The sequence below is a fragment of the Cyrtonyx montezumae genome, unplaced genomic scaffold, assembly GCF_038088225.1.
Source record: "Cyrtonyx montezumae isolate F1298 unplaced genomic scaffold, pur_monq_1.0 scaffold_36, whole genome shotgun sequence".
Taxonomy (NCBI): Eukaryota; Metazoa; Chordata; class Aves; order Galliformes; family Odontophoridae; genus Cyrtonyx; species Cyrtonyx montezumae.
In genome coordinates this window covers 1,021,351-1,035,973 of record NW_027072041.1, presented here as the reverse complement: position 1 = coordinate 1,035,973, position 14,623 = coordinate 1,021,351, and the positions used below count along the sequence as shown (strand labels likewise).

At 42.1% G+C, this 14,623-nt stretch overlaps 1 protein-coding gene across 1 annotated transcript in view; it reads left to right on the top strand.

Annotated features, from left to right (window-relative positions):
- The window catches only part of DGKQ (diacylglycerol kinase theta), an 83,083-nt gene that overhangs the window by 63,082 nt on the left and 5,378 nt on the right, over positions 1-14,623 (top strand). The window contains exons 15-19 of the mRNA XM_065745624.1: positions 401-516; positions 6,242-6,393; positions 7,616-7,764; positions 8,333-8,514; positions 9,848-9,948. Of these exons, the coding sequence (XP_065601696.1) occupies positions 401-516; positions 6,242-6,393; positions 7,616-7,764; positions 8,333-8,514; positions 9,848-9,948 (700 nt within the window). The remainder of the gene's footprint in view (positions 1-400; positions 517-6,241; positions 6,394-7,615; positions 7,765-8,332; positions 8,515-9,847; positions 9,949-14,623) is intronic.

Genomic DNA, 14,623 nt, shown 5'->3' with positions numbered 1-14,623 from the left:
TGGCAGTGAATGGTACTACCAGATTTTTAATAATGAGATAGAAAATGAAATCTGATAGCTTTGTCACTTCTACAGCTTGAGAACAGGCTGTTATGTAATGAAGCGATTATGTGTGATACTTGCAAATCCCAGAGGAAGTCTTCAAATATGTGTCAGTCTGTGTTGAAATTCTTTATGTCCTTGAACTGCTTCTTGTTAAAAATCTGGCATGTGTTAGGAGATAAGAAGGAAAGCTTGAAAAACAAAACAGAAAGCCCAGCTTAATGATACCTAACAACCAGAAGTGTTATAGAATAACTTCTACTGAAAAAATATCCTAAGTAAACATTTTCTGTGATTCAATATTGTTGATTTTCTAATAATAGGAAATATGAAAAGTAGTCCAAACGTGTCTTTACAGGCGCTGTTGTACTCGAAATTTCATGTTTTTCTGAAGCTGAAAGAATATATATGCTAGTTAAAGACACAACTGTCAATGACAAGCCTCTGAACGCTGTGGTGATTCCAGAAGTTATGGTAAGAGTTGTTTTTGAGCTTAAAACTTGTGCCTCAAATTAGAAATGCTACCTTCACTCTTTGTTTTTGTTTTTGTTTTATTTCTGGAAGTGAGTAAAGCACATATTTTTCATAGGGCCCTACAGTGACTCTAAGTAAGTAGTGAGAGGAAGAATAATGCATTTCATATATTTTTGTTACTTAAGTTGCTTGTTGTACTATTGAATTGTGAAGAACTGTGAGCATGAGTACACAACTGTAAAGGGGATAAAAACTGCATTTTCATATTTCTCCTATTGATTTCAAAGATGAAAATGCTGGGCACAGTTTTAGTGTAATTCCATAGCAGTTCAAAAAAAAAAAAAATCTCTCTCCCTTTCTAAAAGATTTGTACCTCATGTAAGAGTCCTTTCATAGATTCACACTTGATTTTGATATGTTTTTGTGTTTACAACCCACTTTCCTGTGAATCACGAGGTTTCCTAATAGGCTTTGTATTAATAAAGCAGATTTGGGATAGAAAAAGGGGAATGGTTCATTGAACAAAGTCATTCTGAACCCAGGTAATATAGGTTCTGTCCATAAGTCAGAGTAGCCCTGATCAATTTCTGATGATCATCTTGCTGTTACTTTCTAGACTTGTTCTATAGCAGAAGAACTGAAAACCTTAGTTTGACTTCTTTAAAACTTCAGAGAAAGATGAATACTCACAACAGTGGGAACTGTGAGATAGCTTCATGTGGGATGGTCTCAAGGCTGGTAGTCGCACACTTACATATCTACAGTTCTAATACTCCTGTGCTGGTCTTAGTTTTCCAATGACTATTTTTTTTTTATTTTAAGTAGATGTTAGTGGCAGTGCTTAAATTTAGCTGGAAATATTACAAGCTACTTGTCCTCAAAAAGAAGAGAAAACCTTCTGCTTATACATGCTGTGGGCATTATGTTTTATGAGATGATTACAAACAAATCTTCTGAGTAGGTTTCAGCACTGCTTTTTACCAGAAGCAGAACAAAAGAATGAAGCACAAAGATGAGTCTAGATGTAGTGTAGTGTGTGAAGTTATATTTTTCTACTCTGTTGATTGTGTGTCTGGATTTCTGACATTAGATATGTCGAAGTGAAAATATGGATAATGCTGTAATTCACCTGATGCAAGATATTTCATAGTAAATCTTTTTGGGGGGACTGCTTGGATGAATTTCTAACATAAAAGAATGAGAGAAGGACTGTACATACACACCATATGATTGGCAGTGTGCTTCATAATGGTATGGGGCCTGGTCTTACTCTGTCGGAAGAGAAAGACTGTATTTTTCGGCAGCCTAACCCTGGAAGTTCAACCCTTCATCTTAGTCAGCACCACGACTTGGTGGTCAGTTGATGGTAATCCAACTTCCAGGACCCCCAGAAGGATCACCCCTTTCCTATCTCAAAAGGCAGGGCACAGCACTTTACTCATTGAGGGCTCCATCTAGAACTTTCTCTTCTGTGGAGAATTCACGTCACCACTCTCTGGACTGCCATTTTGACTCTGGCTCTTAGAGGTGACACCAGTTGTTATCCTTGATAAATAAGTGATGTTTTGTCTTCTCACCAAAATGAGCCGAGAGTAAACCTCATTAACATTTCAAGTGCTGTCCGTTTGTGCTTAGGCCACGCAAATATCATGGTTCAGTGGTTTGCTGGGGTAAACTAAAGAGCCTGCTCTGGTAGCAGTTGGGCTAGATGACCTGCTGAGCTGCTTTCCAGCTTGCTGTTCTGTAGCACTATCAGCCCTTGTTTGCACTGTGTGTGCAATCATTTAAATACAGCAAGGAAATACTTTCACAAAATTGAGTAGGATAGTGACGCGTGCTGTTTGTCATTTGTCCTGTGAATGAGGTATGAGGAAATTGGGAACGAAGTTCTAATGTGTAATCTTGACATGGGAATTGGTGATAAGTGAAAGGCCACAGTGTTTTTGGTTACTGAATGGTTTTTCCAAATTACAACTTCAAACGAACAGAGCAAAAGCAGCCTTCTTAAAAGTCAGTAAAAAGACAAAAGGAAAGGGGAATGTGAGCATCTGCTCTGTGTCTTGAGATTTACTCACACTTGTTTTGGTGCACCTATTACAGTTCCTATGTGGCATGGTCACGTCTGCCAGCAGCTGCTAGTCACCTTCTTGGCCAAAGTCCTGCAGAGAGTTACTTCCCACCCTTGAGCCACTGTTCATTTCCCCCAGGATAAGAACCAGTTCCTGGAGGTGCTGCGGTGTGGCACAGCTGCTGGCTCTGGTTGCACCAACACCTTGCTCAGTTTCTCATCAGACTGAAGGCCTCCTTTCCAGCCAGGTGTGGGGGGGTCTGATGCTGGGGGATGGATGTAGGAGTCCTTGCGTGTGGGAGGTGCTGTAGGCAGCCTTCTTGCAAAAGTTCAGTTTTTATCTGGCTTAGAGATTTCCACAGCTTCTGGAAGCAGATCACCAGCCTGGAAGACAGGCCTTAAGTGTTGTGCTGGCAGGCCTGGGGTACAGAACGCCTTGTTCCCTGTTGTCATTGGATGTGATTACACAGTACGCGCAGCAGAGTGGGGATTAGCATGAGTAATAAATATCTTGCTGGAGCCTGAAGCTGCGTTGCGCAGATCCTGACAAATTAAGCCATGTGCAGTGATTTGTGGAATGCCTAAATCACATGCTGTTCGCCAGCGGCCTCTGAGAAACATAGTGAATTCCCTCCTGAATGCTGGCCAGCACACAGCCACTATGCAGGCATGGCCACTCCAGCAGAGCATGGAAGCAACTGGAGGGCACTCTGCTCTGCCATGCAAGCCTGGAAGCTTGTTCTGGGACTTAAAACCCCTACAAAAAAGCTGTAGTTTTCTTACAAGTTGGTCCTTCGGAGCAATTTAGCAGCACCCCTTATCCTTTTAACCACAAGCAGTGGTGAGAAGGAAATTAAATGTGTGGGTAAGCACACTTGAGAGGGCTTTATCCTTTGCTGGGATACTTGGTTTAGTCTGCATAGCCACCTTCAGTCCTAAATGGTTACTGCTGCACATTCATGCTAGAAGATTTTTGAACAAGGATGTGTTTGTGTGGTAGGACTCTTCCGTTTATGCTAAGTGAGGATATTTTGGTTGTTCCAGGCATTCTTTGCTACTGTTTGTTACACTTAGCAGCAGTTGGGGTAGATGTTGCACTTCTTTTTATTTTTTTCAAAACAGTATTGACACTGGAGAAATATGAAATCTAGATGGCAGTTCTGCAGAAACTGTAAATACATATTTGCAGCTTTATATGTACTTGAGTAAGCTCTCACACCACTTTCCAAAACACAGCTGTGCTTTTGCGTATCTTGGAATGTACTGTCTCAAAAATCAGCACAGTTCCCTGAATTTCTTAGTGAACCATTTTAGTTGCTTGTTTTTTTTGACCCTGTATGTAGATTTTGTCTGTAAAAGCAAGCAGTACAAAACATGCGCTTACAATGTCTCTTTTAAATATTCACAATCAGTATTTTTAAAGATTACTTTCCTGAGAAAGAAAAGGTAATCAAGTGCTCCCATCCATGTTCTAGTAAGGTATTTGATGCAAGTTTTGGGCTGGTTTCTGTTCTCTGATTCTTTCATTGTAAAAGTCTTTGTTTACTTTGAACTTGGTGGCTGAATATTTATTATTTCATTTTTCCACCTCCTTCTTCCTCCCACCCCTTGGTTTTTTAAACACCACAAGCCTCCAAGTCCTGGCCCACTGCAGAGGTTCTAGACAGCCTGTATTATTCAGAAATGTAAAATGACAGGAGATGGAATTTTCAAATTTAGGAAGTAAAAAAGGTTTGAAGAGATAAAAGCAGGAACTGATTAGGTGGGAATATAGGGCAGAGCAGTAGCTGCAGCACTTTGCCCTAATGGGAGGAAGCAGCTTTTCCCTTCGGCATCTCTCTGCCTTATCCTACTGGCAGAATTGTCAGGAGCCTTTGTAGTGGAACGTGGCTGATGGGGTAACAAAAAGGACTTGACTGAAAAGCCAAACTTTGTCTGCTGTTTGTATTATATTTGTATACCGTTTGTGTAATGTCTGTAGCAGCTTGAGGGGGTGAAGTCTACCCTTCTTTTTGGATCCTTGAGCTGTTCACCTTAAAATGCCAGAGGTCCTTTTTGTGGCAGGCAGGCAGTGTTTAGTTTAGATTTCTTTTACTGGCTACAAGCATCCTTGCTATCTATTTAACAGACATAAATGTATCCCAGTTTTTATTCATTGGGCTTGCTTTGATGTGTTCTTTCCCTTTTCCAATGGAGCCTGAACGTGCAGGCAAGGCTCATTAGGACTCATCATTCTTTGCAACACGGGTGAGGCTGGTTGCTCAGGGGAAAGAGTTGGGTTGTCTCTCCTTGTGTCATCAGCCTTGCCACCTTCGTCTCTTGTTCTACCAGCAGCTAGAAAATATTCTGGTCTCTCCTGACTCTCTGCCAGCCAAAATAGTCATGTCTGTGCCCAAGGATGTCTGTCTTTGGCTGAAGTTAAAGGGGCAAGAGAAGAAATGTGTTTCTTCTCTGTCACACTTCTCACCTGCTTGGCATTCCAGTTCTCCTGGTGCGTTTTCTCTTTGTGCCTGGCAGTCATAGCTGATGGAAGAGAAGACAGATATTTATGCAGCTGTGTTACCTTAACATATCTGGAACATGGTTAGTGCCTGGCTCTTCCACAAAAGCACCGTTGCAGGACATTTCTTGAATCAATATTTAAACCCCAAGATGTTGTTTGCTTTCCAGCATCTGAGCTCACATGCAGCAGTAACGTGGCTATCTCAGCAGTGGAAGCCAGTTTCCTTCTCCATTTTTGCTTGGTAAAGTGGCCTAATTTCTCCAGCTTTGAGGGTCAGTTCACAGTCCTGGTAGTTAGCACAGACAACAGCTGTGACACTATCTGGGTGCTCCCTCTTCCCTCTGTAGCAGTTCAGCTGTTATCTTCCCATATTTGCAAGCTGTTATCATGCTGCGACTTCAGTGCCCCCTACATCATTCATGTCTAAACTGACATGAAGCATTGTTGCTTCCTGGGTCCATCCTGTCAGCTACCTGACAAATTAGTGTTTCCTGAATGCTGTCCAGTTTGTAAATACAAATTACTGTGACTGAGGGACTGTGGCAGACATTACTGTTTCAAAGTACACTTGCTGACATACCTAACAGACTTCTAACACATACCTACCTCACAGCTTGGTTTACCTGTTTACTGTGATAGGATGAATAAAAGATGTCTTCATGCTTCCTAGTCTTTCTAGAGTCATTTATGAACTGTGTCACTGCATGGATGATGGGGTGTTTGAAGACCAGTCCAGGGGGGATATTTCTCCCCATCATCCCCATACTGTGTGTTGGCTGTCTCAGCATATCTCCTTGTGCTGCTTGCAGGCTCTGCCCTCACTGTGGCTCTTGGAGGGGAGCAGGATGCCTGCAGCACTTCTGTGCCTTGAGAGCCCTTCAGCAGAGGCTTCCACAGTGGTGTAAAGAAGGCACCACAGAAATGTAGGGACTTCCTGACATCATCTAGTCGAACCCCCCTGCTGAAGCAGGTTTCCTACAGTAGGTTGCTAGCCTTGTTGATTGTCTAGATGTTGAGTCTTTTTATATATTGAATCTGGATTTTTTTTTTTTTTTTGCTAAGCATCAGGGAAGTATTAGGAAATACTTTTGAGATGCAGTAGTAATCTTCCTGCCTAGTCATGCTTTGGGCTAATTCTTTCTTCTTTCATTCAGGCTTCCAAGATACCACAGAACTGCTGGCCACTTCTTGTATTTGTGAATCCAAAAAGTGGTGGTCTAAAAGGTCGGGATCTGCTGTACTGTTTTAGAAAGCTGCTGAATCCACATCAGGTCTTCGAGCTTACCAATGGTGGTCCTTTGCCTGGGTGAGTTTTTGATGTGACTTTGTTTGGTATTTTCTGGTGGTGTTTTTTTTTTTTCTTTCTAAGGGAGGATCAGATTCTGTTCATACAAGGTTATTAATTGTTTCTGTTCTTTGCCTGGATGAGAAAGTAGTGGATCAGACTGGTTCGTACTGCTATTTAAACAGGCCTAGACTTTATTCTTCTCTGTAGAGAACAGATTAGTTCCCAATCTATGTACTTTTATCAAGTCTTAACAGATCCCAGTCCTGGGAAATTCACATGTACTTTTCAGTAATGCAAGTATATTTATCATTAAGAATATTTTATAAATAAAAGGATACCAAAAGAGAAATCTCATACTGCTTTACGAAAATGCTCATTTTATTTCCTCTAACGTGCTGTGAAAACTCAACAGGGAAGTATAATATAATTTTCTATTTTGACTCTTGAAACTTGGCCACAGCTGCAGAATTAATGGAGACTGCCTGATCACAGCTGCAGCATTTCTCAGTCTGAGGAACAGAACACAATGTGATTGCAGGGAGGCAGTAACTGATTACTAGATTTAATCTACACCATTTTGTAACACTTTGTAAAACTGAAAGCAGTGATTGCAGCCTACTCGGAGTAGCCTCGTTATGCAGTGCATTTTTAACAAAGAACTCTTGTGACACGACCTTTGGAACAGACGCTTTCAAGGGAGAAATGCCACCTATGCAGTTGCACAAAAGTTTTTGGTCAGAGTTGTGTAATGTTGTTGTCTTCCTAAGGTAGTTGAGGCTGCAGCTGTGCTGGTTAGTTCATTTTGCATTGCCATAATGTATTTTTGGAGCTGTATGGCAGAATGCCTCTACTTGCTCGTTGCTGTGGAGTGTGAATAAAAATTGTTTTGCTGGCTGTCCTGTTATGGAGGATGAAAGTCCAAAAGGAGTGAGAGCAAATAAAATAGTACTACGAAGTAGTTCTATTAGAATTCCACACTTGGCAATGTAGGAATGGCTAAGTAAAAAAAAAAAATTCACAACCTCTTGGAAGATATAAAGCATTATGGATGTTCATGTGGAACCTGTGAATGGTAAAGTCTATTTGGTGAGAAAATAAGTGATTAACAATTGGTCTCCAGCTGCAGAAAACCATAGGCGAGTGTAATTTTCGTGTTACATTAAATAACATAGGTAGAGACTGCTTTCCTTGTACTACATTGTAATGCTTCTTTTCCCCTTTGCTTTGTTTCTAAATGGAGGTTTCATATGTTCTCCAAAGTCCCCTCTTTCCGAGTTCTCGTGTGCGGAGGGGATGGCACTGTGGGTTGGGTTCTTGGCGCGCTGGAGGAGATTAGGCACAAACTGGTGTGCTCAGAGCCTTCTGTTGCCATCCTGCCTCTAGGAACGGGTAAGTACTGGGACAAGTGCTAGTTTGAGGACTACTCAGTGCATGCTGAATACCCAGTCTTCACTCTCCATGGCTTTTCTGTGTTGTGTTTGAAAGGACTAATTGCTGGCAAGAGTGACTGTCGCAGACACAAGCTCTGAGTAATTAAGATAGAAACACGGAGGCAGACAGCAGAAACGTCATCCCACGTAGCTCAGAGTTGTATTAGCTTTTACTTTCTCACAACACTGAGGTTCATGTTCAGCAGATATTGGCCCACGTTCTTTAGAAGTTTATTTTCAAGTAAGGTGTGGATCTGACCTCTCATACCCAGTCTGAAGGTGTCTGCGTGCCACAAGGTTAAATGCATGTGGCCTTCAGTAAATATTTCCTTCATTTTGTCTCTTCAGAAGTTGTCCAGCTGGGAGTTCGGAGGGAGGCATTCACTGGGCCAGTGTGTGGGCTAGCCCCCAGTGCTAGCTCTCTGCTGTCTGGTCTGCATGCAGCTTGTACGCTGGTCCAATATCTGGAAATCTTTTAGCTAACTTACAGAATGCTATCATATTTTGGGTTCTTCATTGTTGCCCAGGTAATGATTTAGGAAGAGTCCTGCGTTGGGGAGCTGGCTACAGTGGGGAGGATCCCTACTCCATTTTGATTTCTGTGGATGAAGCAGACGACGTTCTGATGGACCGCTGGACTATTCTCTTGGATGCTGAAGAGCCTGCTGAAGGTGCTGAGAATAGCATGGCAGAACCTGAGCCTCCAAAGGTGAGCTCAGGTTTGACTCTCAGGAGCTGCTGTCCTCTTGAGAGTCAGAAGGAATGTAATTATTGTCAGAGTTAATCTTTTATTGTCACTTATCTCATGCTTGGGCCTTAGTGAGCTATTTCTTAGTGAACACAGTGTATGTCTAGATCCAGTGCTTCAATTCTGATGGGATGGTTGGTTGCAGAACCCCTTTCTTTGTTGCTTGGCAAAAAGGATCTGATAGCACTCTTATGCAGAGATTTACATGTCAGTGGCATGCCTTTCTGCTTTGCTTAGGAAGAAATGGATTTCTCAAGTAAGAAAAGATTTTTGCAGGAAAGCCAAACGCATCCCAGAAGATTAGTGAAACTGGAGTGTTGAGCAAAAAAACAACTGTAGTTAAAAAATACAGAGGAGGTAAATCCTCCTGTCATCTTAACTGCTGTTGGGTGTCTATATATACAGCATTTGTTTTATATTTTTGGAGGGAAAGGCTGTGAACATTGGTTTGCATTTCTTGTTCCTGTTCAGGAAAGTGAAAGTGTTGATTGTTGATGGTAACTTCAGAATTTTTGTGGATACTGGTTCTGTTTATTTTCAGACAGAATCAAAAAGTAGGGTAGAAGATGGGGTATCAAAAGGAAAGGAGAAAACTATAGTAACAGTAGTCCTCGTCTAAGATTTTAGTCCAGTTGATGGAAAATCATAGGCATTGTGTCAGTCAGAGAACTTAAGTTGCTCCTGTTCTAGGTATTTTTATTGGTTGGAGACAGGGATAGATTTGCCCTGAGTGTGCCTGACCTGGTCCTTAAAGATTAAAGGTGTGAGAATCAAGGTCTGGTATAGAAAAGCTGTGGAGTAAGATGGCATACAAAGGAATAATCAGTAGGGGAGATAGCAGAGATCTGTAGAACCTTGTCGTTATTATATAGGGAGCTATTTGAAATGCATTTGAGTAGGTGAAGTCAAGTTCCATACTCCATGGCACAATTTGCTGCCAAAAATAGTACTGGTGTTAGTGCTTAGTAAGTTATATGTAGTTGTTGCATAGAATTGCTTTGAGAAGTTGGGTTGGCTTTATTTCTGCATTTATTTTTATGTCTGCCTTCTTACATGTGTTTCTTGCAATTTAGAGTAAATGTTAAAAATCATAATAATTTGGAAATAATGACAATGCATACCAACAACTGCTTTATTTTTAGTGCTGTGCTTCTGGAAAATGTTTTCCTAAATTTGTCAAGATGAAAATAACTTGGAAGAATCATCTGCAACTCTTGCTACTGTTGAAAAGTTTTAGAACCTCTGCATTTAGAAGTGTAAGTCTTGAGAAAATAATACTTCTTTTTTTTAACAGATTGTAATGATGAACAATTACTGTGGTCTTGGCATTGATGCAGAGTTGAGCTTGGACTTCCATCATGCTAGAGAAGAAGAACCAGGGAAATTTAACAGCAGGTAATCCTGGGGGAAAACAAGGGGGAATGTAGTATTCCAGAACTTACAATTTACGCTATGGTTGATGATCTTTCTACAAGTATTCACAAATAACATTGCTTGAGGCAAAGCTGGCACAGACTGGAGTTAAAATAGCAACGAGTGCTTAGACATACAATTTGTTTGGCTTTTTGTTTTTCCCTTTTTTGACATTATTTTCCAAGGGGGAACACAAGATAAGTTTTTGGAAGCCCCATTAAAATTATTTACTGTACTTACTTGCCAATAACTTCATTGTCAAATTCAGCAAAATTTGGTAGGTAGTGGAAATACCTCTTATTCAAAGCCTTTAGCAGGAGAGAAAGCAATTCTGCTGCATGCTGTACATTTCCCACCCTTGCTTAGTGCTTTTGTAGTATCTGCATTACAATTATTAAAATATCTCCAAGTCTCAAGTGAGGTAGTGCCATATGGTTTTGTGCTGGGGTCAGGGCAGTCCCATCTATGACTGGGAGAACTCCTTGGGAGTAGCCGTGATGATGAACTTAATGGTCCTGGTGGATGCAAAACTGACCATGAGCCAGCAGGGTGCTCGTGCAGCTCAGAAGGCCAGTGGTATCCTGGGCTCAGTCAGCAGACAGGTGGCCAGCAGGGAGAGGGAGGGGATTGTCCCTCTCTACTCTGCTGTCATGAGGCCCATCTGAAGTACTGCATCCAGGCCTGGAGCCTCCAGTACAGGGAAGATGTGGAGCTGTTGGATCAGCCCGTGAGCGGGCCACGAAGGTGACCAGACAGCTGGAGCATCTCCCCTACAAAGACAGGCTGAGGGAGCTGGGCTTGTTCAGCCTGCAGAAAAGAAGGTGGCAGAAGGACCTCATTGCAGCCTTGGGATTTTGAAAGGGAGATTATAAACAGGAGGGAAATCAACTTTTTACATGAGTAGATTGTGATAGGACCAAATAGTTTAAAACCAAAGGAGATGTAAACTAAAGGAGGGGAGATTTAGATTAGATGTCAGGGGAAAGGTTTTTATAAATAGAGTGATGAGATGTCGGAGCAGGCTGCCCAGAGAGGCTGTGGATGCCCCATCCCTGGAGGTGTTCAAGGCCAGGTTGGATGGAGCCCTGGGCAACGTGATCTAGGGGTTGGCTAATGAAAATTGGTGGCAGGTGCTTGGAACTTGATGGTACTTGAGGTCCCTTCCAACCATTCTTTGATAAAAAAGGTGTGGAAAGAGACCTCTGTCCTTCCTGGCATGCAGATCAGTCGATAACAGCAATTCTTTTTGTTCCTGTTATTACTGAACCTGATGAGAAAAAGAAATCACATTTGTGTAATTAGTAGTAACTCTTCATATAAATTGTTCTTGACTGCTCTTTATTCCCTTATGTTTTCGAGCTGATTTCCTCTCAGTTGCCAGAACAAGCTATTACAGCTGCATAATATTCCAGTCTCATCTATTAAGAACATTATTTGATCTGTTCTGTGCGCAGTAATACTCAGTCTCACCTCTTCTGCATGTTTTATCAGTGCAGGTGTTGCTCATATATTTCCTAAAACAGTGAATAAGATAGTGTTTTTGTCCTTTACTTATTGACACAATATTTAGGAGTTGTGCTTTGATCTTTATTGCCTGGTGTGCTTTTAATCTCTCTCATCTTTACTGTCTTACAGTGTGCATTATCTGCAGTGCAGTGGGCAATACTTTCTACGTGCATGTGTGAACATGGTGCAAGCATGTTTTGGCAAGTGTGTGGGAAAAACAGTGGTTTGGTTGTCTGGGATATTTTTTTACAGTTCTGAAAGGCTGTATAGTTCTGTGATTCAGGGTCTGAGAAAGAAGTATGAATTGATGCTGAAATATTGTTTTGCAGGGGACAAGTAAGCTTGTGCAGACTAATGGTGCTGGCACAATTGTTGCCTTTCAGTATCTGTAATGATGATTGTTAAAATTGTTCTTTCCCCTTTCCCAGGATATGCAAGCTCTTGCCAGCCAGATGAGCACACACTTCTTTTATTAAATGAATTAACTGAAAAACTCCAAATGAAGCAGTGGTTGTCACACAACATAGCTGCATGCAAGATGGGACATTTCACATGGTGGAATCAGAGTCTGCATGTACCCCTTGGAAGAAAATAGGCATGTGTGCTCTTTCTGATTGAGTACCTTAGGTTGGTCAACATCCTGAGAACCGTGAACTCTCTGACCTCATGCTGTGCAGTGCCTTTGCAGGCTCAAGACTCCTTACCTGGGTCTGGTAGCTCACAGTGCAGTGATGACTTCCTGCAGGGTGGTTGGTTGCAAACAGAACAGTGTGTTTTGGCAGTGGTGATTTCTGTGTTGATGAGTGTCTGGTTTTATGAGTGTGTTCCCACAGTGTAAAACTGAGGATAAGGGAATCTGCCGTCATTCCTCCACTCCCATGGGGTCCTGGAGCAGTGTTTATATTGTTGCCTGTTATAGAATAGACCACATCTCCTTTGTGCCACCAGTTGGCAGGAGTCCTTTGTGACCAGCAGGGCCATGGCTGTCAGGTTAAGTGGGGAGAATATTCTGCACATCTTAGTGCAATTAATGCTATTTTAGAATTGTTTTGCAAGGATACAGAACTCCTCTGTCTTCTAGTGGCTTCCCTGGCACAACTTATGGCCACAAGTTGCTCCGGGGAAGGTTTGGATTAGATTTGAGGAAACATTTTTTCTCTGAAAGAGTGGTCAGGCACTGGAATGGCCTGCCTAGGGAGGTGGTTGAGGCACCATCCCTAGCGCTGTTCAAGAAGCGTTTAGATGAGGTGCTAAGGGATTTGATTTAGTAGTTCAGTGGGTAGAGATGGTGATAGAAGGATGGTTGGACTAGATGATCTTGTAGGTCCTTTCCAACCTAATGTACCTATGAACCTATGAACCTAGTGGAGGCGTGGTTTGAAACTGTTGCTTAATTTCTCAGCTCCAGGTTTTAATGTGCTGCAACAAGTAGCATCTGAATGATCATTTTCTGTGCTGGGTCTGCTGAAAGCGAGCCTGTTAAAGTTCTTTCACTGTCAGTAACATGACCTTACACCTTCAGAAAGTCACCCAAACTGATCAGAAAAGAAAGTCATTGATCAGCATTTATAGTGGTGAGGTGGGATTATCAAAGTGCAGGACCAGATATGAATGCTTACTCTGTTTTCTCTGATCTGCTTTCTGAGCTGAGCACTGCACTTCCAAACACTTGTGATGTTACATACCTGTTTGCTAATGTCCGTGGGAAGCTGCAGTCCCTTTGAAAGTGCTTGGCACACAGAATTTTTGTGCAGCACCTTTACAAAACCTTACCTTTCTGGGTACGCAGCAGTTGGCAGGAGCTCTGGAGAGCCTGACTTTTTGCATCAGCTCTGCTTCTCAGCGACTCCTAAAGGGAGGCTTCTTCACTTCATTTTTGTGACAGCTTGGAAAGCAGTTACTGACTTTTCTCTGATCACAAGAGGTTCTTGATGCTTGGGTAACAACCATGGAGACAGTTCAGCTAGCAGTGTAGTGGATGGTTTTGTGTCTCCTTGACTCTATGGAGATTTGGTTGTGGGGCTTGTGTAGAGTCTAGGGTGTTTTTCAGATTTTTCTCTCAGGGATAAAAGCAGTTGTTTACTTTCATAGTCCTCAAAACTGATCCTGCGTAGGATCGCTATTTAACACTGTCTCTTTTAGCATACGCATTTAGCAAAACTGAAGGATCAGTCCAACCTTTTGAGTGTCCTTCTGGAAGGCTGTTGCCCTGTGGGTTTATCAATGGGACGTTAGGTAGTATTTGAATGTTGGCTGTGTTTGTAGTGCGATTCCTGGGCTGAATAGGCCAAGTCTCCACACTGATCAGAGCAATGGGATGTCACCTCAGTCTGCACTCCAGAGCATTCCAGATGATTCTGGGGTGCAGACAAGCTTATACAGAGACTCACAGGCTCCATGGGGATGAGCATCCTATGCAGAAAGCCATGCCTTCCTCCCTCATCACCACCAGCATAATTCACAGGAGTGGCTGCAATGTGAGCCTTAGGTCCCAGTACAGACTTTGAAGTTACTGAGCACAAATAAAGTGCTTCAAAGATAACTTGTCTTTCCCACCTCTCAAATTAAGTGTGGTAAAGTTACTGTCTTCACAATATATGTAACTGAGGGTTTGCTTCAGGAGATCATGCTTCTTTCTACCAAGCAGGCAAGTTAGTTTGTTGTTCAGTAAATCTAGCAACAGGACAGTGACTTTGGTTTGCACTCTTCCCGACAAGTAATACCCTACATGAAGATGCACAAAAAAGAGTGGTGACTGTCTAGTTGGGTAGGCAAGACTCACCCTTCCAAGCCTGGCTAGCTATTTTAACCATAAATTCTGTCACCTTCAAAGCCACAAGGTAGATCTTGATGTGGTAATGCCACAGAAGTCAAATTTTCTTTTTCTTTTTGTCTGTGTCCTAATACAGTTCATAGCTGAAATGGAATACATGTACAAGAACAGAGTGATAGGCTTTGGTGTTCAACAGGTTTTGCTTTTTGTTGTGTGCCATGGGATGCCATACCCAGTGCATCCTGTGGACTCAGAGGTCTATAGCACTTTCTTTGCAGTCACATAATTCAAAACTGTGTCTGCAGTTACAGCTCTTTGTCAGATTCCTTTTGTTTCTGCAGGCTTCTCTCTTGATGTAACTGACACTCTTCTTGGAAG